This window comes from Euleptes europaea, chromosome 20 (assembly GCF_029931775.1).
Source record: "Euleptes europaea isolate rEulEur1 chromosome 20, rEulEur1.hap1, whole genome shotgun sequence".
NCBI lineage: Eukaryota > Metazoa > Chordata > Lepidosauria > Squamata > Sphaerodactylidae > Euleptes > Euleptes europaea.
The window spans coordinates 12,880,306-12,906,462 of NC_079331.1; the positions used below are offsets into that span (position 1 = coordinate 12,880,306).

Genomic DNA, 26,157 nt, shown 5'->3' on the forward strand with positions numbered 1-26,157 from the left:
CCCCCCTGCGTTTGCCTGCATTCCCCTCCGCATTTTTGAATTCGAGATATAACAGGTCCCACAAAACATGGGCAAAATGCGGGCTGGGGGTGGGGGGAGAGCGAGGCAACCTCAGACGGTTGGAAATGGCACACGTAATCCAAAGACCTGAAGTAGGTGGAGAGGTGACCGTGAGTGGAACAGCTATGCATAAAAGACCTCAGTTTCTTTTAAGCGAACAGCATGCCTATTATTTTGGGTGCGGTGGAACACAGGCAGGATGCTGCTGCTGCAGTCGTCTTGCTTGTGGGCTTCCTAGAGGCACCTGGTTGGCCACTGTGTGAACAGACTGCTGGACTTGGTGGGCCTTGGTCTGATCCAGCATGGCCTTTCTTATATTCTTATCTCAAGGCATAGCTAAAGGGCATTCTGGAGAAACAGAGTCATGGGAAGACCATCTTATCTCCCATGCTACTATAAAATGTTGACCTAGTTTATCCCCCCCCCCCCATGCTCCCCATCTGACACAGATATCCTAAGCAAACAGGGTTTTTAAATATATATATATATATATGTGGACTTGGAATAGAAAGAACAACTTGGGCCAGCCAAGTGCAAAGATACTGGACATGTGGAGACTGATACAGGAGACGAACGGGCTGAGGAAAGTTACATCGTATGAGGCTTTCTTTAAGTTTAAAAGAATGGTAACTGGGAGTGTGTGTTTGTGGGGGGGACAGGAATATACTAGAAGTGGATACAGTTATGAATAGTTCAGAGATTAAACCAGCGTGGTGTAGTGGTTAAGAGTGGTGGACTCTGATCTGGAGAACCGGGTTTGATTCCCCTCTCCTCCACATGAGCAGCGGAGGCTGATCTGGTGAACTGGATTTGTTTCCCCACTCCTACACACGAAGCCAGCTAAGTGGCCCTGGGCTAGTCACAGCTCTCTCAGCCCCACCTACCTCCCAGGGTGTCTGTTGTGGAGAGGGGAAGGGAAGGTGATTGTAAGCCGGTTTGAATCTCCCTTAAGTGGTAGAGAAAGTCGGCATATCAAAACCAACTCTTCTTCTTCTAAACAAAAAGAAGTTATTGGCTCTCTCTCTCAAAACTTGGGAAAAGCCAATGAAACTGATTGGCCGTACATTCGGGATAAACCAAGGGAAGAATTCCTTCAGGCAAGGAGCCACACAAACTATATGAGTTTTGTAGGGTTTTCAAGGCAAGACCCCACAGAGTTTTCAAGGCAAGAGACGTTCGGAGGTGGTTTGCCACTGCCTTTATCCGCGGCACGGCCCTTTTATTCCTTGGAGGTCTCCCATCCAAATACTCGCCAGGGTCGAGGCTGAGAGTGTGGGACTGGCCCCAGGTCACCTAGCAAGTTTCCACGGAAGAGTGGGGATTCGAACCTGATTTCCCCAGATCCTAGTCTGAGGCCTTAACCACCCCACCACGCTGGCTCTCTTATTTCAGCTAGTAATGCTTTAAAAGTACGCGAGAGGTGATTTCAGCCAAGGAAAAAAGATTTCACACTGTATTGAGCTGCCTACACACATACACATTTTCATTTTGCAAAGAAGCATTTTTTTTAAAAAGTCTCACCTTGAACCCACTCACTGGTCGAAGACACGTTAAAGTGCTCTCCATTCTCTGCCTGAAATAGTTTGAATACTTTGGCTACCGCCGACCCTCTGTATCCTGCACAAGAGAGCAAAATGTTACCAACGGTCATGGAGGGAGGCTGTCAAGAATTTGGCCTTTTTTGCCTTTCTTGGGGGTTTAGGGCAGGTTTTTGGGAAGTGCTTGCAAAATTTTAAACACAAGCGCTAGATCTTGGCGCGATAAGCTGTGTCCATGATGGGATGTTTACTCCCAGCTGGAAGGGAGAGACGGCTAAAATCAGCAGAACAGAAAGAAAAGGGGAGGGGCCGTGGCTCAGTGGTAGAGCCTCTGCTTGGCATGCAGAAGGTCCCAGGTTCAATCCCCGGCATCTCCAGTTAAAGGGACCAGGCAAGGAGGTGATGTGGAAGACCCCTGCCTGAGACCCTGGAGAGCAGCAGCTGGTCTGAGTAGACAATACTGACTTTGATGGACCAAGGGTCTGATTCAGTATAAGGCATCTTCATGTGTTCAAAAATTGACCCTCCCCCTTATTGCTAGTGAACTGGTCTGAGTGTCCTTCTGCAAGTCCCCAAAGCTGACCAGGGCATATGGCAGGCCAGACCCAACTTCTTGCCTAAGAAACAACTCCAGTTTCTGCAGAGATTCCACGTGTGTTTTCTCAAGAAAGTTCGGGGAGGGATTATTTTCCTAAAATTCAAAATGCGGCAATCCAAAGCCGTCTACTTGCTTCTGGCGAGAGTTGGAGAGAAACAGTCTGAAAGCTTGAATGCAGAAGACCGACAGCGTCGCCCTAAGCAGTTACACTTCAGATGGGCTTAGAAGGGCTTAACCCTGTTTAGGATTGCATTATGAGGCTTGCAGGTATCTGGCAAGAAGCATGTGTGTGTGATGTAGGGGGTACTCATACATGTTGCTTGCTTTACAGGAAACCAGTGCAGCTTTAGAGTCTAAGTTAGCCTGCTCCCCTTCTCCCCCTGTTGCAATGTAAATCTGTATACAAACAGCAAGTACAGAGACCCTTTAAAGTCTCCAGTACTCTCTCCCTCAAAAAAGAAATGGGTCATAGTTAAACTGTGGAACTCCCTGCCCCAGGATGTGGCGATGGCTGCCAACTTGGAAAAGGAGTTAAGAGGGGAGTGGACATGTTCATGCAGGAGAGGGCTATTCATGGCTACTTGTAAAAATGGATACTACTCATGATGCATACCTATTCTCTCCAGGATCAGAGGAGCATGCCTATTCGATTAAGTGCTGTGGAACACAGGCAGGATAATGCTGCTGCAGTTGTCTTGTTTGTGGGCTTCCTAGAGGCACCTGGTTGGCTATTGTGTGAACGGACTGCTGGGCTTGATGGACCTTGGTATGATCCAGCAGGGCCTTTCTTATGTTCTTATCATTATAATATTTCTATTTCTTTAAAATACTTTTACCCTACTTCCCCCCCTCCACAAACGACTGAAATAAGCCACATTGTTTTTATTCTGCCTTTTCCCCAAGGACTTTGAGGTTCTCCCTTCCCGTTTTAGAAGGCAGCTTCACGCGCAAATAATCATAGAATCATGGAGTTGGAAGGGACCACCAGGGTCATCTAGTCCACCCCCCTGCATAATTTAGGAAAGTCACAACTACCTCCCCCCACACCCTCAGTGACCCCTACTCCATGCCAAGAAGATGGCAAAGAAAAAAGCCCTCCAGGATCCCTGGCCAAATCTGACCTGGAGGAAAATTGCTTCCTGACCCCAAAGTGGTGATTGGCACCACCCTGAGCATGCAAGAAAGGGCCACAAGAACCAAACATTGATACCATACAATGATGCATTTGGAATTGCGGCATTACACTACAATCCTAAGCAGTGTTACACCCTTCGAAGCCCATTCAATCAATGGACTTAGAAAGGTGTAACTCTGTTTAGGATCGCACTGCTGGGTCTCCTAATTTCAAGCTGCCATTTCTAAGACTTACCTTGGTATTCTATGTGGTCTTCAACCGAAGAAGAAGGAGTCCCTTTTACTGTGATAAAACTCCAGGGATGTCTAAAAGGTGAAAACAAGACAGTATTATATTAGTTTTGCACGAAGCCCATCCTGTCTTAAAATAGCGTTCATTTTGTTCGTTGCACAGTTCTCCAGGCTGACTAATTTACCAGTCTCTCCAACTCAATTTAAGCCAGGGCTATCGAGCCAGCTATTTTGCTTTTCGTTCAAGATAAATCAAGTCCAAAGGCAAATATTTTCCCCCTACCCTAATTCGAATGTACTTTTCCAGTTCAAAACCAGATAACCAGTTTTAGCTGAAGCTAGCCAATCCTGTAAATACCTCACTGGCGTAAGATTTTAAAAGTAGAAACAGGAGAGGAAGCACGTTACATTCAGTGAGACTACTCTATTTGATGGCCAGGAGCATACAGAACTCAGAATCAGAGCTCTACAAAACTAACTCCTAAAATAATGGAAATATTTGGCTGCCTTCTCTACTCTGGCCTTCGAAATAATCCGAATTTGGCAAAACATGTAATGATGAAGGCATTTCATACAAAGAGTATTATAGTGGGAATTTGCAGGGGGATTCTATTTTATTGATTAGCTGGCAAAATGCTTTTAAAGGGGCTCAGAGGAGTCTAAGGCCTGCCAAGTCCCTGAATTCTGATGATGTATGAGTTAGGGCCGTGGTTCTAATAAACCTCGGAGTTATACATTTTCATTGCTGCTTTAGATAGCTATTGGTGTGCTCAGGCCAGCACCAAAAAGTGTATCATGCCCACTTAAAACCGCAGATGTATATTTGCACAAATATAAACTAAGGAAAAACACTCTGGGCGAAAATGCACGGTCGCTTTAGCCTCCTTTATTCCCTGTTTCAGCCAGGATTCAGCCAGGATCGAACGCATGCGTTTTGCCGGAACGTGTGTTCGATCCTGGCTAAATCCTGGCTGAAACAGGGAATAAAGGAGGCTACAGCGACCATGCATTTTAGACCTCTGTCTTTTGACATGCTTCCTGCAAATGCCACCAACAGGGCAAATATGGCAACAGATGTTGTAATTCCCAATGATCTATCTCCCGCTCTCCCATTCTAGTTATTTCCCCCCTGTCAAGTCACAGCTGACTTATTGCAACCCCTGGTGGGCTTTTCAAGGCAAGAGACGTTCAGAGGTGGTTTGCCATTGCCTGCCTCTCTATCACAACCCTAGTATTCCTTGAAGGTCTCCCATCCAAACACTTACCAGGATTGACCCTACTTAGCTTCTGAAATCTGATGAGATCAGGCTAGTTTGGGCTATCCAGGTCAGGGCATTCTAGTTAGGCACCTCTTTAAAGCCCAGGGTCTCTTGCAGAATAAAAAGTCAACAACTCCAGTTTTCTCCAAGGGTTCTGGTTCAAGTTTTCTTTGATGGTGGGAACAGGATTGGGGACTGAATCTTTCCAGCCAACCTCATTGAAAGAGGAATTATGGTCAGAATGAATATGTTTCCCCATCCATAACTTGTCTTTATGGGCTGGGGGGGGGGGGGCAAATGGCCAGGGCAAGATCACAGATGTGGCTGTCCCTAGGGTTGCCAGGTCCCTCTTCGAAACTGGTGGTAGGGTTTTGGGGCGGAGCCTGAGGAGGGTGGGGTTTGGGGATGGGAGGGACTTCCATGCCATAGAGTCCAATTGCCAAACTGGCCATTTTCTCCAGGTGAACTGATCTCTATCGGTTGGAGATCAGTTATAATAGCAGGAGATCTCCAGCTAGTACCTGGAGGTTGGCAACCCTAGCTCGCTTTATCATGATTGGCAGATATTGCGTTTTCGAGTTGGTCTATTGGAGCCAATTCCCCAACAGTGTGCGCTCACTTCGTGTCTCTGTGTCTCATTTTGGTCATTCTTGCAACGTTTCAAACTTTTCCATTATTATTACAGTAGTATGTTGGTTTTTTAGACATAATGCTATTGCACGCTTAATAGACTTATTAATAGACTTAATAGCGTAAACGTAACTTTAATATGCACCGGGAAACCCCCCCCCCCCAAAAGAAAAAAAATCAACGTGACCCGCTTTATTGCGATATTCGCCTTGTTGTGGTGGTCTGGAAAGCGAACCCGCAATATTTCCGAGGTATGCTTGTAGATCAATAAAAGCTCAAAGGCAGAAAGGAGAAGGCGACCCACAGTCTGCAAGCCCTCCGCTGCCAAAATCAGCAAGCAGGCAGGGAGGGCTTTATAGGGGTCTGGGAGGTCCACCCGACCCACTCTGGCCTGTCAGGATAAAGAGGTGTTTTCGCTGCCGCGGCTGGACTCCCTGCTGTTCTCCCCTTTGGCAAGAACTGGTTGGTGGCACTCGAGAAGAATTCCCACCCGATATCCTTCCCGCTGCCAGCTGAAGCCCTGTTTCGGCCTCGGGTGCTGACGCTCGAGACTTCTAATAAAACCGTTCTTGCCTTCCTCTTAAAATTATCTAATGAGCTGCTGAAAACGCCACGGAGCCCAAAGGAAATGTTTGCAGTGTAGAAAGCCTTTGTGCCGTTGGGTGAGTGGAATTACTGAGGCCCAGGAAGAACACAATGGAGCTTCTGTGCGGGCAGCAAGAGCACAGCGGGCTCCTACCTAAAACCGAGGTGGAGGAAATGCTTGCTGCCCAGCTTGGTCATGGCTTTCCGAGCCGAATCATCCAAGCTTCGGGATCCTTCGTCGTTCACCGCAACCGACAAGATCATGCCGTCAGCAACTGCGTTCAAGTACCAGACGAGGCGGAGGCTTTCGCCCTTGAGTTTATAGGTGTCAAATCTAAAGGGAGGAAGAGGAAGAGCCATTTAGGGGCGGCAGAAAATGTGGGGCGCCCATTTATTCATTCGGGATATTTATACTCTGCTTTTCTCCCCAATGAGGACCCTAAACTGTTCACAGCATTGTTCTCTCCTCCACTTTATTCTCACCGTCACCACACCATGAGGCAGGTGACGCTGAGAGAGAAGACGACTGGCCCAAGGTCACCCACCGAGCCAGCATGGAGGCGAAGAAGAAGGAGGAGAAAGAGAAGGTGAAGAAGCAGGAGAAGGAGAAGAAGGAGAAGAAGGAGGAGAACCCATTTTATATACTGACTTTCTCTACCACTTAAGGCAGACTCAAACCGGCTTACAATCACCTTCCCTCCCCCTCCCCACAACAGACACCCTGTGAGGTAGGTGGGGCTGAGAGAGATCGAAGAGAGCTGTGACTAACCCAAGGTCACCCAGATGGCTTCATGTGTAGGAGTGGGGAAACCAACCCAGTACACCAGATTAGCGCCTGCCACTCATGTGGAGTAGAGTAGAGGGCAAGGGAAGGTGATTGTAAGCCAGTTTGATTCTTCCTTAAGTGGTGGAGAAAGCGGGCATATAAAAACCAACTCTTCTTCTTCGATCTCACAGACATGGGATCCACCCACACAACATTCCAAAAGCAGAATTCCTACCGATTTCTATAAGCATACGCATTGGAATTTGCGCTGTGTGTCAAGAGACCCCCCTACTAACGGACTGGATTAATAAAATGATGGAACTAGCAGAAACGGCTACATTAGCAGCATTGATAAATCAAAAAGACAATGGGGAATTTGTGGGAGAATGGGAGGCATGGATAAGGTATTGTGGAAATGAATTTAATTTAGTAAATATCCAAGGATTTGAATTATGTTAATCCAAAGGTCTACCTATGAATGTTATATAAGAATGATATAGTTAGTTTCTAAATAGGGAGGTATTCAATATAATCCAAGGATAGAGAATGATGTTTATAGAAAACTATTGCAAAGGGGATTACTAAGAATACAAATGGACAGAGGAGGATGGAGGGGAAGTCAATTTTTCTTTTTATATTTTTTTGGTAATGATTATATCTGTGTTTTTTGTTTTTTGTTTTTTAAATGAATATAATGAAAATTGATGTGATATTATTAAAAATAATAAAAAAATATTCAAAAAAAGAGAGACCCCCCACTAGGTCAAACGTGCTCCTGCCAACTCACCTATCGGAATGGACAACGGATCCCGTCTTCGGGTCAATTACGTGGACGATGATGCCGCGGTGCCCCCAGCTCCGCTCGAAGTAGTAGCCGCCCTCCTGCAAGCCGCCGGGATTCAAGGTCTTGTTGAGGAACGTCCAGGAGAGCTTCTTCTCGCCGTGGACCTCGAGGGTGCCACCGCTGCCTACCCCGATATACTTCTGCCCAAAGTAACCGTCTGGCTGGGTAGCGTCATCCGCACTGTGGGGTAAGAATTAACCCTCTTCATTTGGCGAGCCGTCAAGACAGAGAAGCACCGACTGTACTTTAAATGGCCCCGGGCTGCTATTTCAATGTATTTTTTAAAAAAAATTACGCAGATTCCAAAGGGCTAATCTTCAAAATTATGGGAGGAAGTCTGTTTAATTACATACCGTCCGTACAGGATGATTGTCAGGTTGCTCCGGAAAGGACAGCTCTCGCTCCCGACGTGCATCTCTCCGCCGTTTTCGATCAGGATGTGTCGAGTGCGCAAAACAATGGAGCCTGTGTTGTCTTTAATCACCAGCTTTCCTAAAGGAGGGAAAAACCCAGGATTTTTTGCTTGTTTGCTTGGTTTTAAAACTCTACCGCATCATCGAAACCAAGGGCAACCTTTTCAGCAATTGCGCTTTGTGTTTCCTGACAGTACTTTTATCAAAAAGGCAAAATGTGCCCCAAAATGCTGTTTTTAAATACTAATCTCACGCCCTTTTCTCATTAAAAAAACTCACCTCAGTCCAATCCTCTCTAAATATTTTCAGGAATAAAAGCAAAGCTCCACATATTTCCTATGTAGTCCATACATACAGGGGTAAAGGTACATACAGGGACTACATACAGGGGTAAAGGTAAAAGGTAAAGGTCCCCTGCACAAGCACCGGGTCATTCCTCACCCATGGGGTGACATCACATTCCGCCGTTTACTAGGAAGACTTTGTTTATGGGGTGGTTTGCCAGTGCCTTCCCCAGTCCTCTTCCCTTTACCCCAAGCAAGCCGGGTCCTCATTTTACCCACCTCGGAAGGATGGAAGGCTGAGTCAACCTTGGGCCGGCTACCTGAAACCGACTTCCGTCGGGATCGAACTCAGGTCGTGAGCAGAGCTTGGACTGCAGTACTGCAGCTTACCCCTCTGCGCCACGGGGCTCCTACATACAGGGGTAGCCAGAATTAAACAGGACTCCAGTGGTATTTTAAAAGCTAAAACAAAAATTTCCAGCAAAAGTTTTCATGAGTCAGAGCTTGCCTCCTTAGATGCATGAAAGGAATTCATCTGGGGAAGTGAACTCTGACTCATAACAGCTTATGCTGGCATAAATGTTGTTAGTCTTTAAAGTGCCACTGGAAGCCGGTTTAATTTTTTTGACACAGGTGTGGCAGCCGCTTCCAAAGACAAACAGGAACACCCTGAGAATCCAGTTTCCATTTTGAAAAGTATGTCTGAAATCACATACATCGACAGCACAATGCTGAGCAGAATGACACCTTTCTAAGCACACTGAAGTCAACAGGTTTAGAAGGGTACAATTTTGTCTAGCATTGCTCTCTTAGTGAGCACTGTGCGCATAGTTCGCCATGTTTCTGAACTAACAAAAGGTGAACTCCACAGCTCATAGAATATTAGTTCATGGAGGTTGGCCACCCTAATTGTGATTGGTATTGGCTCTTCAAGGACTCATAAGAACATAAGAACATAAGAAAAGCCCTGCTGGATCAGACCAAGGCCCATCAAGTCCAGCAGTCTGTTCACACAGTGGCCAACCAGGTGCCTCTAGGAAGCCCCAAACAAGACGACAGGCAGAGGTCTTTCATAACACCCGATCCCTGAACACATGAACTCATGAAGCTGCCTTATACTGAATCAGACCCTCGGCCCATCAAAGACAGTATTGTCTACTCAGACTGCCAGCAGCTCTCCAGGGTCTCAGGCAGGGGTCTTTCACACCACCTACCTGCCTAGTCCCTTTAACTGGAGATGCTGGGGATTGAACCTGGGACCTTCTACATGCCAAGCAGATGCTCTGCCACTGAGCCACAGCCCCTCCCTTCTGAAAATGGAGATGCAGGGGACTGAACCCGAGACCTTCAGCATGCCAAGCAGATGTTCTACCACCGAACCTCGGCCTGGGCTTTTTTATCTACTGCTCAGTGTTTTCCATTCTGACTGGTAGCAGCTCTTCAGGGTGTCAGGTAAAAGGTCTTTCCGGCACTGGACATGGCAGGAATTGGAGGAGGAGCTGGCGGATTATGCAGAATCCCAGGAATAAACACCAGCAGAGCCAATGCTACATAAAACAGTGCTAGTTTATATACAGTGTTCAGATTTACAGCAATCACCGACACGAACCACATCCACTAATATCTCCCCCACGTGGATACAGAGAAATATACATTTATAGCTCTCCCGATCGTCACCAATCAGCTAACTGCTGAGTCATTGCACCCATTACTCCTCATTGCATCAGCATTGGTCACAACCTGTTCAGGCTGGTTCTTGGCTGACTTCTGTCTATCAAGATGCTTTAGATCTAGTCAATTTCAATTTCAATACCTTTATTTGCATATTTAGTACAATCCCAAATTCTGGAATACCTTGTACAATTTGTTATGCCAATAAAGGTTTTTGAATTTGAAGTACAATCAATAAGACTAAAACTAGCTACTGTACATCATTTTACCTCTTCTCTTAATTACATCATCAAAAAATTTGGCTACAGGTTCGATGATCTCAGGACTTCAGGAAGATAACAACAAGTTCATCATACTGTCATCAGCTTGGTTAGCACAGTTTGATAAAATAGGGTTTAAAAGTGCAGCACGAGTTTCGCAGAAATTTAGATCTAGTCCTGAACTGTCAAACTCTGATATGCCAGGCTTGCATTTCTTGACAGGCAGGGACTGAATCTGGGATTTTCTACATGCAAAGCCAGAACTCTACCACTAAGTTACTGCTCCTGCGGCAGACTTCCCTCTCATCTCTCAGAAGGCATCATCCAGAAGACTTTGATCAAGTTATCACTTTTTTCCAACAGCTGGGCTTACCTCCACTTGTGATGAGGATGGAATGGACAGTTGCCGAAGAAGATAACAGGAGCTCTTGGCCACGGCTGATGTTGACCAAGTTGTATTCATCATGCCCAGGGGTCCACAGTTTCAGTCGTGGGTCCAAATCAGGACAGGACGAGGCTGTTGCTGTCAGCACACATAAAAGAAACAGTTAAAAGCACTGGACTCTTGAAGTGCCTTATACCGAGTCAGGCCCTCGGCCCGACAAGGTCAGTCTGGTCTACTCTGACTGGCAGTGGCTGTCCAAGGTCTCAGGTAAAGGTCTTTGATATCACCTGTCATCGCCTGATCCTTTTAAATGGAGATGCCAGGGATTGAACCTGGGACTTTCTGCATGCCGAGCAAATGCTCTACCACTCAACCACAACCCCACCATAGAGGCTAAAAGGAACCACATCATCCTATTACCATGAGAAGAAAGGTAGGCTTCCCAATCTCCAGGTGGTGGCTGGAGATCTCCCGCTATTACAACTAATCTCCAGGCAATAGAAATCAATTCCCCTGGAGAAAGTGGCCGCTTTGGTAATTGGACTCTATGGCAGTGAAGTCCCTCCCCTCTCCATACCCCACCCTCCTCAGGCGCCACACCCAAAATCTCCAGGTATTTCCCAACTCAGAGCTGGCAACCCTAGGGGAAAGGGGGGATTTTATTCGGTAAAATGTAATTTTGCACACAACTTTGTGCAAGCTGGGGAAGAGATAAAGGCCTATCTCTGCTATCCCAGAAATCAAATATCAGATGTTTCTGTGTGCCTCGTTTGAATGAAATGGGGCCTGTGAACATTTGGGCCTGGAAGAACATTGACCTGGGCTCAGCCGGCTCAATGTCCTCCTGCCCCACGGGGAACGAATTTATATGGGTTATTTATACTCCACCTCTCCAAACAACTGCTTGAAGCAGCTTAAAATACAAAAAAAAAACCAGTCATTAAAATGCAAATTTCAAAGCATGCATGCCAAGTTTTAAAATAATTCAGTAAACTCACTGATATGCAAAAAGCCCTATTCCAGCATACATGTTAAAAACAGTAGTTAAAAAAACCACGACACCTGTCCGCATAATAATGCATAGGGTTGCCAATTGGGTTGCCAACTGCCAGGTAGTAGCAGGAGATCTCCTGCTAATTCAACTGATCTCCAGCCGATAGAGATCAGTTCCCCTGGAGAAAATGGCCACTTTGGCAATTGGACTCTATGGCATTGAAGTCCCTCCCCTCCCCAAGCCCCGCCCTCCTCAGGCTCCGCCCCAAAAACCTCCCGCCGGTGGCAAAAAGGGACCTGGCAACCCTAATAATGCACTTCTCATTGTTTTACCAGTGGATTCTGCCATTTCACACAGTAAAATCCAGTTGCAAAGTACATTGAAAGTGGATTGGAAGTGCTGCATACACAAAGACTGAACCAGTAGCATAAAAAGCCTATTTATTTATCGTCTGCTTTTCCTGTTGAAACTCCGAGGGGATTACGGAACTATAAAAACAAAATAATAAAAGTCCAGGATAATACATACAATAAACAATGGAGTGGAACTGGATGAACCATTACAGAAGAACAAAATGAAAATGCTCCAATAAACAATGTGGAGTGGAGGGAGAAGAAAAGAAAACTACCAAAACATTTTCACAGACAATGTAAACTATAGCCCTATAGCCACAGAAGGAGGCCCTAAAAGCCATACTAAAACAGGCCCAGGTAACATCTCAGAAAAGATGAAGTCTAGTTAAAAGCCTGGATGAATGGAAATGTTTTAGTGAGGCACCTAAATGCTAGGTGCCAGGAGATGTAGTACAATTTATTTTCTCTCTCTCCTGCACTATCTGCAAGGACTACAAGAAGAAGGAGGAGGCGGAGAAGGAGAAGGAGAAGAAGGAGAAGAAGGAGGAGGAGAAGAAGAAGAAGAAGAAGCAGGAGGAGGAGGAGGAGGAGAAGGAGGAGGAGAAGAAGAAGAAGGAGAAGGAGAAGAAGGAAAAGAAGGAGGAAGAGAAGGAGAAGGAGAAGAAGGAGAAGAAGAAGGAGGAGGAGGAGGAGGAGGAGGAGGAGGAGGAGGAGCTGGTTTTTATAAGCCGGCTTTCTCTACCACTTAAGGGAGACTCAAACCAGCTTACAATCCCCTTCCCCTCCCCACAACAGACACCCTGTGAGGTAGGTGAGGCGGAGAGAGCTGTGACTTGCCCAAGGTCACCCAGCTGGCTTCGTGTGCAGGAGTGGGGAGACAAATCCAGTACACCAGATTAGCCTCTGCCGCTCATGTGGAGGAGTGGGGAATCGAACCCGGTTCTCCAGATCAGAGTCCACTGCTCCAAACCACCGCTCTTAACCACTACACCACGCTCTGGCTCTCACACCACACTGGCAAATTCACACCACGCTCTCACATCACGCTCAGCAAATACTTCCATTGGTTTAGGGATATGTGGGGCGGGGGCATCACCAACACACGGTTCATATGCACGAGGCATCTGTGTGAATCTGCTTTTTCCCATATGGTTTATGCAGCACCAACCATCAAACATAGCTGATTTTTCAGGGCATTTTGGACCCGGAGGTAGAAAATCTGAAGGGAACATATTGTTAACAGGCCAGTTGTCCTGCTGGGCCTAAAATCTGCTGCCCTGATACGTATGAAGCGAAGCTGTTATTTTAAAACCAGCCAACCAGCCCGCATTGCCTAGAAAAATCTCTCTGAAATGAAAATCGCATTCTGTCACATAGAGGGCAGCCAATATGGATCGCTTTCCCATCGTGAATATTTTCCAGTTTCTATCGTCCGGAAATTCTTCGACTGACAGAGCCGATTTGGGCATTTTTATCATCTTATCCTTTGGCCAGTGGAAGGATACACCGAGGACGCTAAACAAAACTCTCCCCATCTGCATCCAGTTTCCCGTCACATTCTGCAAAATAACAAAAAACCCTCTTGCCATTTATACATGGGAGGTTTTGCCTTGGATTTGCCACTCTAGATGCACTGTCCCCCCAGTCATATTCTCAAAACTCAACCATAAGCCCCCATGCAGAGTTTTGAGAATTCAGATGGGGGGAAATGTGCATCTATAGAGTGGAAAATCCAATGCAAAACCTTCCTGAGGGAGACCAGTGGAGACGGATCAGTCCATTCATTCGCCCGCGGTATCTGTCCAGCACAATCCACTGATGTCTTTTTTGCTGGGGCAACCAAACACACAGGAGGTCTGGATTGCGACATCTTTAATAAGTTGTGTAAAAGAGAGAATTTCCCTAGGTGAAGCAGCTTGTGTTTCAGGACTGAAGACAGCAGCAGCCCCCACCGTTTCCCTCTTTTGCACATAGGGTTGCCAGCTCTGGATTGGGAAATACCTGGAGATTTTTGGGGTGGAGCCTGAAGAGGGCAGGGTTTGGGGAGGGACTTCAATGCCATAGAGTCCAATGGACAAAGCGGCCCTTTTCTCCAGGCGAACTGATCTCTATCGGCTGGAGATCAGTCGTAACAGCAGGAGATCTCCAGCTCGTGCCTGGAGGTTAGTACAGGAGCGAAACATACAACAAGGTGCAAAAGTACAAACTTGGTAGCACATAAAGTTTGTACTTTTGCACCTTGTTGTATGTTTCGCTCCTGTACTAAGTTCCTTATCCTTTGATATTGGTATAGTGGTGCCTTTTTCTCTCCAGTGCCTGGAGGTTGGCACTGCTCCAGTGCCTGGAGGTTGGCACTATCCTCACTGCTCCAGGCTTCTATCAACATTAACCTTTTTACTGGGGAATTTGTATGGGGCATAGGGTTGCCAACCTCCAGGTAACACAGAAGATCTCCTGCTATTACAACTGATCTCCAGCCGATAGAGATCAGCTCACCTGGAGAAAATGGCCATCTTTGGCAATTGGACTCTATGGCATTGAAGTCCCTCCCCTCCACAAACCCTGCCCTCCTCAAGCTCCACCCAAAAAAACTCCCACCATTGGCAAAGAGGGACTTGGCAACCCTAACTCCAATGCCATAGAGTCCAATTGCCAAAGCGGCCATTTTCTCCAGAAGAACGTATCTCTATCGGCAGGAGATCAGTTGTAATAGCAGGAGATTTCCAGCTAGTGCCTGGAGGTTGGCAACCCAATCCTCACTGCTGCAGGCTTCTATCAACATCAACCTTTTTACTGGGGAATTTGTATGGGGCAGGTGTGTGGGGGGGAGTCAGAGTTGTTATTTTATAACTGGGGGCTCAAGCAAGAGACGGGCAATTTGCCGAAATATTCATGGCTTAGATGAGATCCCCCAGGCACTTTGCAGCTCACTAACGCAATGTTAGTTCATGGCTCGTGATAGGGCCTGGAAGCAATATGAGGATTTAGCAAGTACTAACTGCTGTTATCTAATCAGGTGGGGTGGGCTTTGTGCTGGGTGAGGGGGTTCCTGCAGTGAAGGGATACAAAACAGCGCTTGGCTGTGATTTTCTGCATTTAAATAACCCTTTTTAAAAGGTATCCATCATGTTAAAATGTCTAATAACTCCCCGAGGAGGATTAGAGAAGGTTAGAATAGAAGAGCAGAACTATTCTCACAAACGAACCAGGCACTTTTAATTCTCAAACCAGCTTAGAGGATTAAGAGAAAGGAGACATTTAAATAACAATGCATAATTTTAAAGACTGGGTTGGCCCGCCTACCGTTTAAGTAAATTTAGAATAAAATGGATCAAGAAGCTGAGGTCGGAACCTGGATTCTAAACGGCTCTGCCCCCAAAGTAGGGTTGCCAACTCCAGGTTGGGAAATACCTGGAGATTTTGGGGGTGGAGCCTAAGGATGGGAAGGGTTTGGGGAGGGGAGGGACCACAATTGGGTATAACGCCGCAGAGTCCACCTTCCTAAGCGGCCCTTTTCTCCAGGTGAACTGATCTCTGTTCCCTGGAGATCAGTCGTAACGGCAGGAGATCTCCAGCCACCACCTGGAGGTTTAGGTAAATAAAGGTTAGCTTGCTATACAGTTAGTTAGCAAACACAAAATAGCAGAAAAAGAAGCATTCAATAAATGCTTTGTTCAATTTAGTATGTCTTTGTTCACTTTAGGCATATAGTTAACATACAATTATATAATCATTGTCTGTGCAATATTATGCAGGATATAGACTCTTTGGATGGGATTCAGACATTTGTAATTACAAGTTGTTTATGATTTATCCTGCATAATATTGCACAGACAATGATTATATAATTGTATGTTAACTATATGCCTAAATTGAACAAGGACATACTTTGAATTTATTGAATGCTTGTTTTTCTGCTGTTTTGTGTTTGCTAACCACCTGGAGGTTGGCAACCCGACCCTACAGTGAATGTCGTGACAACTTGGTGAAATCCCTGGAGATGCCACTTACCCCTGTGCACAGGCAGCAGCACAAACAGAAGCAAAACGAAGCTGATTTCCGTGGACATCTTTGCATGGGCAGCTGCTCCTCGATATTCCTTGCCCTCCAAAGACCTGTAAAAAAAGGGAGAAACCCACTACCGTGTTAGAAACTGAGTACCTGCATTCGTTTATGCAAAAATGGCACCAGGAAATATCATGCCCATTTTTATGACAGTACGATATATTGTTCCGAGTTGCACAGGACTAGGGTTGCCGGCTCCGGGTTGGGAAATAACTGGAGATTTTGAGGGTGGAGCTTGAGGAGGACGGGGTTTGGAGAGGGGAGGGACTTCAATGCCATAGAGTCCAATGGCCAAAGTGGTCATTTTCTCCAGGGGAACTGATCTCTGTCGCCTGGAGATCAGTAGTAATAGCAGGAGATCTCCAGCCACCACCGGGAGGTTGGCAACCCTATTACCGGGACGCAGGCCGCTGGGCTTGCTCCCCCCTCCACACATCCCCCTTTCTGCAAGATTAATAGCATCACTCGGGATTATCAACATATACACAGAGAGTAATCCCCACGAGGAACAGGATATTTCTACGGAATTCATTTCAAGCACATAAGCAACAGGGCCACAGCATAGCCTAACATCCATATGTTTAAATGGCAAAAAGGAAAAGCTTGATAAAAATTACACAGAGGTTCAAATTCTACAAACCGATGTCAGCTTGGCAACATACACATCATAAAGCACACACCCGCGGCATGAGACGCAAAGGTATTCGAACCGAACTCCCGCGTCGACAAGGTCGAATGAATCAGCGTACGCTCCCGGCGCGACAAAAACACGACACGAACACTTTATTTCTCCTTTTTAAAACTGATCGTCTTTATTGATTTGGCAAAACAGCGAATAAATACAGCTTAGAACAAACCAACGTGTTCCATAGGGACGGGGGCATGAATCCAAGAACTGTCCACCCCACCCCACAAGTTTACAAATGCTTCCCCCACTGGTAGGGTGGCCAGTTCTAGGTTGGGAAACACCTGGAGATTTTTGGGGAGGGCGGGGTTTGGAGAGGGGAAGGACTTCAATGCCGTAGAGTCCAATTGCCAAAGCAGCCATTTTCTCCTGGGAAACTGATTTCTATCAGCTGGAGATCAGTTGGAATAGCGGGAGATTTCCAGCCACCACTTGGAGGTTACGGCAAATAAGTAATCAGCCTGTTGTAATGTTGGAGAACTTTGAGTTCCCTCCATTACAAGAGCAGACATATTAACTGCCTTGAACATATTTTCTGATGAAGACCTCGGGTCGAAACTGGGCGTTAATCCGGACCCCTGTAATACACTTTGGACTGTGAAATTTGTATGACCCCAACTTCATATTGTCAGTGCAATCAACAGGACACAACTCCGTGATGCACTTCAACAACAAGGCACCCAAATGTGGCAACCTTGAAAGGATTACTGATGGACAACGACTCCAAAGACACTGGTTCTAAAAAAGAACGTTTAACTTTTGTATATAGTTCTATTTGTTTAGCTAACACCACTGTATATATTTATTCACAGTATCTGACTACCGCACATAGAATATAGCACTCTTTGCATAGTATGATTTATGTGTTTTGTTGTCTTATGCTGCTGTGTTTATAAGTTTGTAATCACTTGGGGGTTGGCAACTCTACCCATTGGATATATCTAGAATCGATCCGGCGGGTCTCAGATTTTTACAGTCCTGCAGTCCAATAGACAGACACCCTTTTGGGCAGCACCAACACCGGTGCCCCCCCCACCCCGAGATCCAGCGACCATTAAATGATGCCAGAAGAGAGGGGGGAAATGGTAGGAAAGTACTGCATGCGAATAAGTACTGCATGCCGTTTTAAATTTAAAACAAATTATAACACCCACAGTTTAATAGTATTGTGTCGGAACTCCACAGCAGGCCTGATGGTTTACGAGTGTTGACACTGTATAAACCAAGAATGTTACAACTAGGATTTCCTGCAATTACCCTCAAGCACAATGGCCACTGTTAACAGTTAGAATGTCAAGAGCCAGCGTGGTGCAGTGGTTAAGAGCGGTGGTTTGGAGCGGTGGAGTCTGATCTGGAGAACCGGGTTGGTTTCCCCACTCTTCCACATGAGCGGCAGAGGCTAATCTGGTGAACCGGGTTGGTTTCCCAGCTCCTAAACACCGAAGCCAGCTGGGTGACCTCGGATGAGTCACGCTCTCTCAGCCTCACCTCTGTTGTGAGGAGGGGAAGGGGAGGTGATTGTAAGCCGGTTTGATTCTCCCTTAAGTGGCAGAGAAAGTCGGCATATAAAAACCAACTACTACTCCTCTTCCTCTTCTTCTTCTTAAGGTAGTCCCATATGCAAGTACCAGGTCACATCCCGACATTTCCTAGGCAGACTAGGTTTACGGGGTGGTTTGCCAGTGCCTTCCCCAATCATCTTCTCTGAGTACTCATTTTACCGACCTCAGAAGGATGGAAGGCTAAGTCAACCTTGGGCCGGCTACCTGCAACCGGCTTCCGTCGGGATCGAACTCAGGTCGTGAGCAGAGCTTGGGGCTGCAGTACTGCAGCTTACCACTCTGCCCCACGGGGCTCCTATTAACAGTTAGCGTGGGCCAATTTGTTGTTAACATTTGGTTGTACGGTAGCAGTACCGTCACTGCAAACAGGCACGAAGCTGCGATAATACTGTGACACTGTTTTAATCTCTTTAAACCTTCTTTTGGCAACTCCACCACAAATCAAGTCCAAGGGACTGGGTGGTGCCTTTTCAGCATGCATTGCAGAGCTTACGGTACATGAAAACACAGGTGAGCGTAAGAACCTAATGCATAACCAAAGCAGACTGGCAGCGGCTTTCCGGGGCCTCAGGCAGGGAAATGCCCTTTCCACAGGCCCTTAGTTGCCACCCAGAAAACCACTCCGCATAAGAGAACTACCTTCCTTGAAGCCAAATTTTACATTCCTGACAGCAGCGCTGAAAGGACATAATTATTAAATAGATTTAAATAAAATAATAATAATTGCTAATAAGAACATAAAAACATAAGCCATGCTGGATTGGATCACGGCCCATCAAGTCCAGCCGTCTGTTCACACAGTGGCCAACCAGGTGCCTCTAGGAAGCCCACAAGCAAGACGACTGCAGCAGCACCATCCTGCCTGTGGGATCCTGCGTCTAAAGAAATAAGAACATAAGAAAGGCCCTGCTGGATCAGACCAAGGCCCATCAAGTCCAGCAGTCTGTTCACACAGTGGCCAACCAGGTGCTACTAGGAAGCCCCCAAACAAGACGACTGCAGCAATATTGTCCTGCCTGTGTTCCATAGCACCTAATATAATAGGCATGCTCATAAGGACATAAGAAAGGCCATGCTGGATCAGACCAAGGTCCATCAAGTCCAGCAGTCTGTTCACACAGTGGCCAACCAGGTGCCTCTAGGGAAGCCCCCAAGCAAGACGACTGCAGCAGCACCATCCTGCCTGTGTTCCAGAGCCCCTCATATAACAGGCATGCTCCTCTGATAAGGGAGAGAGTAGGTATGCATCATGACTAGTAGCCATGGATAGTCCTCTCCTCCATGAACACGTCCACTCCCCTCTTAAAGCCTTCCGAGTTGTCAGCCATCACCACATCCTGGGGCAGAGAGTTCCACAATTTAGGTTGAAGGAATTTAAATAGGAAGTTTAAATTAGGATGTGTGGGGGGGCATTTATTTCCATGAACCCCTAAAGCCAAAAAGAACTTTAGAACCTTTCCCTGCTGCGAACTGGTACTGTTAAGTAAGGCTTCTGACTCCTAGGTAAAGGTAAAGGTCCCCCCCTGTGCAAGCACCGGGTCATTCCTGACCCATGGGGTGACGTCACATCCCGACGTTTCCAAGGCAGACTTTGTTTGCGGGGTGGTTTGCCAGTGCCTTCCCCAGTCATCTTCCCTTTACCCCCAGCAAGCTGGGTGCTCATTTTACCCACCTCGGAAGGATGGAAGGCGGAGTCCACCTTGAGCCGGCTACCTGAAACCAACTTCCGTTGGGATCGAACTCAGGTCGTGAGCAGAGCTTGGACTGCAGGACTGCAGCTTACCACTCTGCACCATGGGGCTCCTAGAGGCACATTAGGAATAGTGCACCACTGCGTTCTGTCTTCACCTGAATAGCATCCATATTAATAAGGTTTACCATGAAATATCAACAAATGGCCAGTTTTTTTAAAAAAAAATACACAACAGTCACTCCAAAGGACTAAGAGAACTGCAACTTAAAAGAAGCTATTGTTCTAACCACTGTCCCGCAGACTGAAATCCAGCAGGTGCAGCACATTGGTGGCGTAAAGCAGCCCATCCGCAAAGCCCTTCCAAAAACAAAGAAAGTGAAAAGCTTATCAGGCAGCCAGTGCTGTGAAAATCTTGAAGGTCGGTCAGATTCCAGCTGCAAATTCTCTTCTGGGCAAGAAAAGCTTCTTTGCTTATCCATTAAAGGCTGTCTGGCATCCGCGAGTGGAGTTTACGTCTCTCGTTCTGGCAGGACACTTGCTTTTCTTTGGGGGAAAAAAAAACCAACCACCACAAAAAGAATCCCAGCTGTTGGGCGACTTCCAAAGAGCAAATATTAGCAGACAATGCTAAAAGTAGATACAGGAAGCCGTTAGTCAGGGCCTTCACCAGCTGCCCGCCGAAGGCGTCAATCTCCTGACATAATCCCTACCGAGATGGCCCCGATCCCCCTTCTCGCTGCTCAAGCGGCTCTAAAAAGGACCTTAAGGCTCACCCAGGACAATTTGCTCACATATACTCCCTGCCGGTGGAAAAACAAACTTCTGCGTCACGAAAAGCTGGATTCTTCAACCTGGATAAAGTTACGAAGAGAAAGGAAAGGTTGTGCAGACGGGCTTGCTTAGCATAAATTTAGAGAGGGTTCCTAAGTAAGAGCTACTCAGAATCCTTCTCGGGTCTGTTCATTGGGGTTTACCCCCAAGGAAGTGATCTTAGGATGGTACTCTAAAACCGGCTGATTTTGGGAAGGGGCAAAAAGCAGAGGACGCAGAAACTCCACACTGTCTCTGCTGAAAAGATCCGCCAGAGAACGTCAATTTACCTGCAAGCCTTTCTTGCAACCTTAAGGTCTAGAAACATTTTTTTTTTAAATGAAGGAATTCTCATTCAAAAGCTTGGGTTTTTATAAAACACTTGGCCCCGCTGTTTCCCCCACCCCCAAAAAGCATCCTTTCTATTCTGCAGCCTCATGCTCTGATTTACGCTATCCATTTGGCTAACCTTTTTACAGCACCAAAATATAATCTTGTAGCATTTCCTCGCTACAGACCACAACCTCTGCCTGTCCAGTGTGCTGCAAGCAAACTGGGCAGTCTTCCAGTTGCCACAGAACTCTTAGACTTCTTCGTCTTGCTGCTAAAGACTGCATTTAGCTATTCTTCTTGAATGTGTTGCAGGTTTGATTTGCCTCCATCGCCAGCCCTCAGAAACACTGACCTTCATAGGAACAGAAGACGTTCTGCATGCCCAGGTGGAGACGGCACGTTTAGTTGTTACTCTGTTGGGCTTTGCAAGACATCCTCAGTACCGATGGATTCCCACCAAACACTAAGAAATCGTGGTACCTTGGGGGTGTGAAACAGCCAACGACGCTCAGACAACCCTTCTTTGAGGACACGCGCAAGGAACAAGCGGACGGTGCCTGCGATCATCCGGGGAGCCCAACTGAATCTGGTTTTCCTTCAATGACTCTTCGAGGCTAACAGATCTTTTCCCTACTGAGTGCCGGGAGAAGACCTTCCACTGGTCCAGCAGGCTAGCTGCCGAAACCTCCTCCCAAGTGCTTGCTGTTAAGCAGCAGGGCGGAGAACTGTTATCCTTTGGACCGCTATGGCCCTGTCCGTGTTTACATGTGGCTCACCTCAGCCCCTGGCTTCTCCCACCTCTTTCAGCCAGCATTTAGCCTGTGTAATTTTCCAGAAGGTCAAGCATATTGTTCCCCTGCAGTGGCGGATCTACATTTTTGGGGCCCTGAAGCTTGAACTGTTACGGGGGCCCTTTCGCAACCAGCAACAATAGGGTTACGCCCTTGCAAGGACCTCGAGGCCCAAATGGTGGAGAACAGGGTGGTGGGGTGGAATCCTTGAAAATGGGCCATACAGTGATGAAATAAAACTATAGATTAAGCCGCGCACCAGCGAAGGATTTGAGGATCCAGCTGTCAAAATGTAGGCTATGAATAGATTCTGGTGAGCTCAGGGAGCCCTTACAGCTGGTGCTTGGGCGCTGCAAGCCCCCGAGGAAAATTTGGAAATTTGACCAATTACAGGGAGATTTTGAGGCCACATGAAATGGGCGTTAGAGCCCATTCTAAGGCCAACATTAAGGACTTCAACCCATTGGCTTATGATTCTATCGCTAAAAAAAAACCCTATCGATTTTGTTGAGAAATTCATTCATAAAAAAAAAAGTTGCTTCTGGGGGGTCCCTCCGGGATTAGGGGCCCTGAAGCTTAAGCATCATTAGTTTCACAGTAGATCCGCCTCTGTTCCCCTGGTTGTAATTTGCCAGCTCTTTCGCCCTTGGTTCAGTGGGGAGGGGAAGGACATATGGGGTATTATCATCTTGGAGAACAAAGGCCAGACCGGACAGAGATGGTCAGAGAGACTGCAAAGAATGTCCGTCAACATTTGGTCTTCGTACCCGTTTCATATCATTTAAAACAGATTAGGAGTCCTCTTATATGCATCCCCCCCCCTTTGAACACAAAGATTCACCTCCAGATGACAAAACAGTATGGATATTGTACAAATGTTTTTTCAGTCTCATGTATACAAAACAGGGAGCCGTCCGGAGTAATCTCTTGCCAAGGGGAAAGAAGTATATGATAAGGTTGTCTGCATGCCATTGTCAAACTGCAGAATTTGGTACCAGGTACAAAGTTCAGCATCCCAATAATCTGTGTTTTCTCCTGCTTTTGGACTTAAAATTTGCAGTTAAGTGGTCTCTCCGTCAAACAGTGAGCCTGTCCCAGGGGATTCTTCCCTGCTCTCTCCAAGGACTATGGGATTTCCCACCCCTGCACTCTCTCAAACTAGAAACCAAGATGACCCCCATAAACATACAACTTCATCAAATGTGGAGTTTTGCTTTTTTTTGCAGAATTCAGTCCAGGGAAAAATTATGCTTTCCCTAACGTTAGATACTGCCTCTCCCATATTAGACTAGAAGAAGATTCTTTCCTATCTCTAGTTTTCTAAAATCGAATATACTCCAATTTCGTAATCTTGTGATCCAGTTCTTTCTCGTGCTGTTTGCTGTGTGTGTTACACTGTTTAACTGTGTAACATAAGGTTGCTAACTCCAGATTGGGAAATTCCTGGAGATTTGGGGGCAGAGCCCGTGGAGGGCAGGGAGAGGGAAGGGACCAGATAATGCCACAGAGTTTACCCCTCACCACCCATGCTCTCCAGGGAGATCAGTTGAAGTTCCAGGAGACCTCCAGACCCCTCCTGGACGTTGGCAACCCGGAGTCTCAGTAAGAAAGGATGGCAATAAATGAAGTAAATAATAAAATATTTAGCTTTAGGGTTCCCAAGAGGTCGATGCGCTTACCCCTTGGTGCAATCATCAAGACACAAGATGGAATATCACTTCTAAGTCTCTTTAAACACAGTGGAGCCTTTAAAGATTTAAGCCTCCCTTTTTATAGGAGAGAAACACGCCCGTCCAAGTTAAGTGAGAGTTAAGCAGCTCCTCAAGGTTACTGCAGTCAAGGTATCAGTGACAGGCAATCACCTTCTCACTTAACACTCCTCTTATTAGTGAGATGCCTTAAGAGGTAACAGTCAAAGAAGGGGGGAAATGTAATGCACACAACTGTTTGGATATCAAAGGGGAACACACACACACACACACACACACACACACACACCGGTTATCAGGTTCATCTTACCTTTGCATTTCAAGGATGAACGGGCTGATTTCTTTCCCCTCGGTTCTTGTCTCAAGCTGCCCTTTCTTTGGCACATTTCCCCGTTCCCACCCGTCTGCCGCTTTTAACTTTAAATATAGCTGTGAAAAGTTCACTCCAGTGCATCGGATGAAGTGAGCCCTGACTCACGCAACCTTGTGATGGAATAAATTTTGGGAGGCGATTAAGGTGCCACCGGGCGGCCGTTGGATTTCGTCTTTCAGGGATCACACGCCTTCCAGAACAACGTGCGCTCTCTCATCTCCACCCTTCCTTCCAGCATCACAAAAGACTTCATTCCTAAACCTTCGGATGTACACACACACACACACACACAAACACATATAGATCCCAACTGGTCCAAAAGCCACTCTTCTAAGGATCTAACGGAATTCATTGCCATGCTCAGCACATTACAGATAAACATTTCATGCCGCCTTATACTAAGTCAGACTCTTGGTCTATCAAGGTCAGCATTGTCTATGACTGGCAGCAGCTCTCAAGGTCTCAAGCGGAGGTCTTTCCCGTCGCCTACTATTTCATCCTTTTAACTGGAGACGCCGGGGCTCGAACTCGGGAACTTCTGCATGCAAAGCAGATGCCCTGAGCCACGGCCCCTACATATAATTTCCAAATTACAAGAGGAAAGCCACAGCAACCGGTACAAAGCTGATACACATTGCAGCTTTGCCGTGGCAGCTGCTGTACCATAGAATCATATAGAGTTGGAAGGGACCACCGGAGTCATCTAGTCCAACCCCCTGCACAATGCAGGAAATTCCAAACTACCTCCCCACCACACACACCCAGTGACCCCTATTCCATGCCCAGAAGATGGCCAAGATGCCCTCCCTCTCATCATCTGCTTAAGGTCATAGAATCAGCATTGCTGACAGATAGCCATCTAGCCTCTTCTTAAAAACCTCCTGGGAAGGCGCGCTTACCACCTCCCGAGGAAGCCTGCTCCACAGAGGAACCGCTCTATCTGCTAGAAAATTCTTCCTAATGTCTAGTCTGAGGGCTCTAGTTAACAGTTGCTCTAGTAGCTGATGGTTAACAAAAGGAAGACAGCTCTCCTACCTTCTGTTTAGCGAATCAGTCCAGATTCCCTTTCCCTTCCTCAATCTGTTTGCTTCCTGGCAGCCTTCAGCATCCTTCTGCCCCACGTTTCTCAAGAGACCCGGTTTTCTTTTGACACCCCTTTTTTTTTTTTGAGCTGCACCAGTTTTGATGCTCTGTGGTCTGGAGGCGATTCAGCACGGTGATGTCAGTCAAGGCAGAAAGAGAGAGGCTTGCCAATTACAGAGGCAACTTTGCTCACCAAACCCTGGCCCGCGCCCGTTAACCTCCAGCGCCCGGGAACTCTCGCTCGGTCTCGAAAGCGTCTAGCCAGAGGGCAAAGGAAGAACGGAAGAAACCGTACACGGGGTTACCTTAAGCACAGATCAGCAACTCGGCTGCAAAAATGGCAAAACGGTGGTGTCCCACAATGGCCTTACCACCGGATTATGGTTTCGCGTTACTCTTCACGATTCCTCTATATAATTATACTGGGGGGGGGGGGAGAGAAAACTATTCCCTCTGGAAGGGTGAGCACAGGACACACAGCTTTGTTCAAAACAAACCTCTAAATACAACACAGATCTCTCCTGCAAGGTATAGTTTTGCAAAACATCTGGGTTCCGGGGGGCAATAAGCTTTGCTTTGCCACGTGCAGGAGCACGGCGTATTTTAAAAACATCTTTCCTTTAAAAAAAAAAACTGCCACTCAATTCCAAACTAAAGCAACTGGTGGTCAGGTGCCAACGGACCAAATCTGCATTCATAATTTCATAATTTCAAATTCATAATTTCAGCTTCACTGGCAGTCAGATCCTGCTGTGGCACTCCTACTATAGCTACTGTACAACGAGGGTTGCCAGCTCCGGGATGGGATATACCTGGAGGATTTTGGGGGTGGAATCTCAGGAGGGCAGGGTTCAGGGAGGGGAGTGACTTCGATGCCATAGAGTCCAATCGCCAAAGCGGCCATTTTCTCCAGGGGAACTGATTTCTATCGGCTGGAGAGTAGTTGTAGTAGCGGAAGATCTCCAGCCACCACCTGGAGGTTGGCAACCCTACGTACAGCTCACAAGTGCCATGAGCCTCCTGTTTGTTTTTTCTTCAACCGATTAAC

The 26,157-nt window shown here is 46.8% G+C and overlaps 2 protein-coding genes across 2 annotated transcripts in view; both read right to left on the reverse strand.

Annotated features, from left to right (window-relative positions):
• The window catches only part of CEMIP (cell migration inducing hyaluronidase 1), a 57,175-nt gene extending 41,101 nt beyond the window's left edge, over positions 1-16,074 (reverse strand). The window contains exons 1-7 of the mRNA XM_056866127.1: positions 16,017-16,074; positions 10,647-10,796; positions 7,999-8,137; positions 7,589-7,825; positions 6,190-6,369; positions 3,566-3,636; positions 1,582-1,677 (exon numbers count right to left, since the gene is read on the reverse strand). Coding sequence (XP_056722105.1) covers positions 1,582-1,677; positions 3,566-3,636; positions 6,190-6,369; positions 7,589-7,825; positions 7,999-8,137; positions 10,647-10,796; positions 16,017-16,074 — 931 coding nt within the window. The remainder of the gene's footprint in view (positions 1-1,581; positions 1,678-3,565; positions 3,637-6,189; positions 6,370-7,588; positions 7,826-7,998; positions 8,138-10,646; positions 10,797-16,016) is intronic.
• Positions 16,075-20,292: 4,218 nt separating this feature from the next.
• LOC130492287 (cell surface hyaluronidase-like) overlaps positions 20,293-26,157 on the reverse strand; it is a 108,744-nt gene continuing 102,879 nt past the window's right edge. The window contains exons 25-26 of the mRNA XM_056866085.1: positions 25,303-25,366; positions 20,293-20,367 (exon numbers count right to left, since the gene is read on the reverse strand). Coding sequence (XP_056722063.1) covers positions 20,293-20,367; positions 25,303-25,366 — 139 coding nt within the window. The remainder of the gene's footprint in view (positions 20,368-25,302; positions 25,367-26,157) is intronic.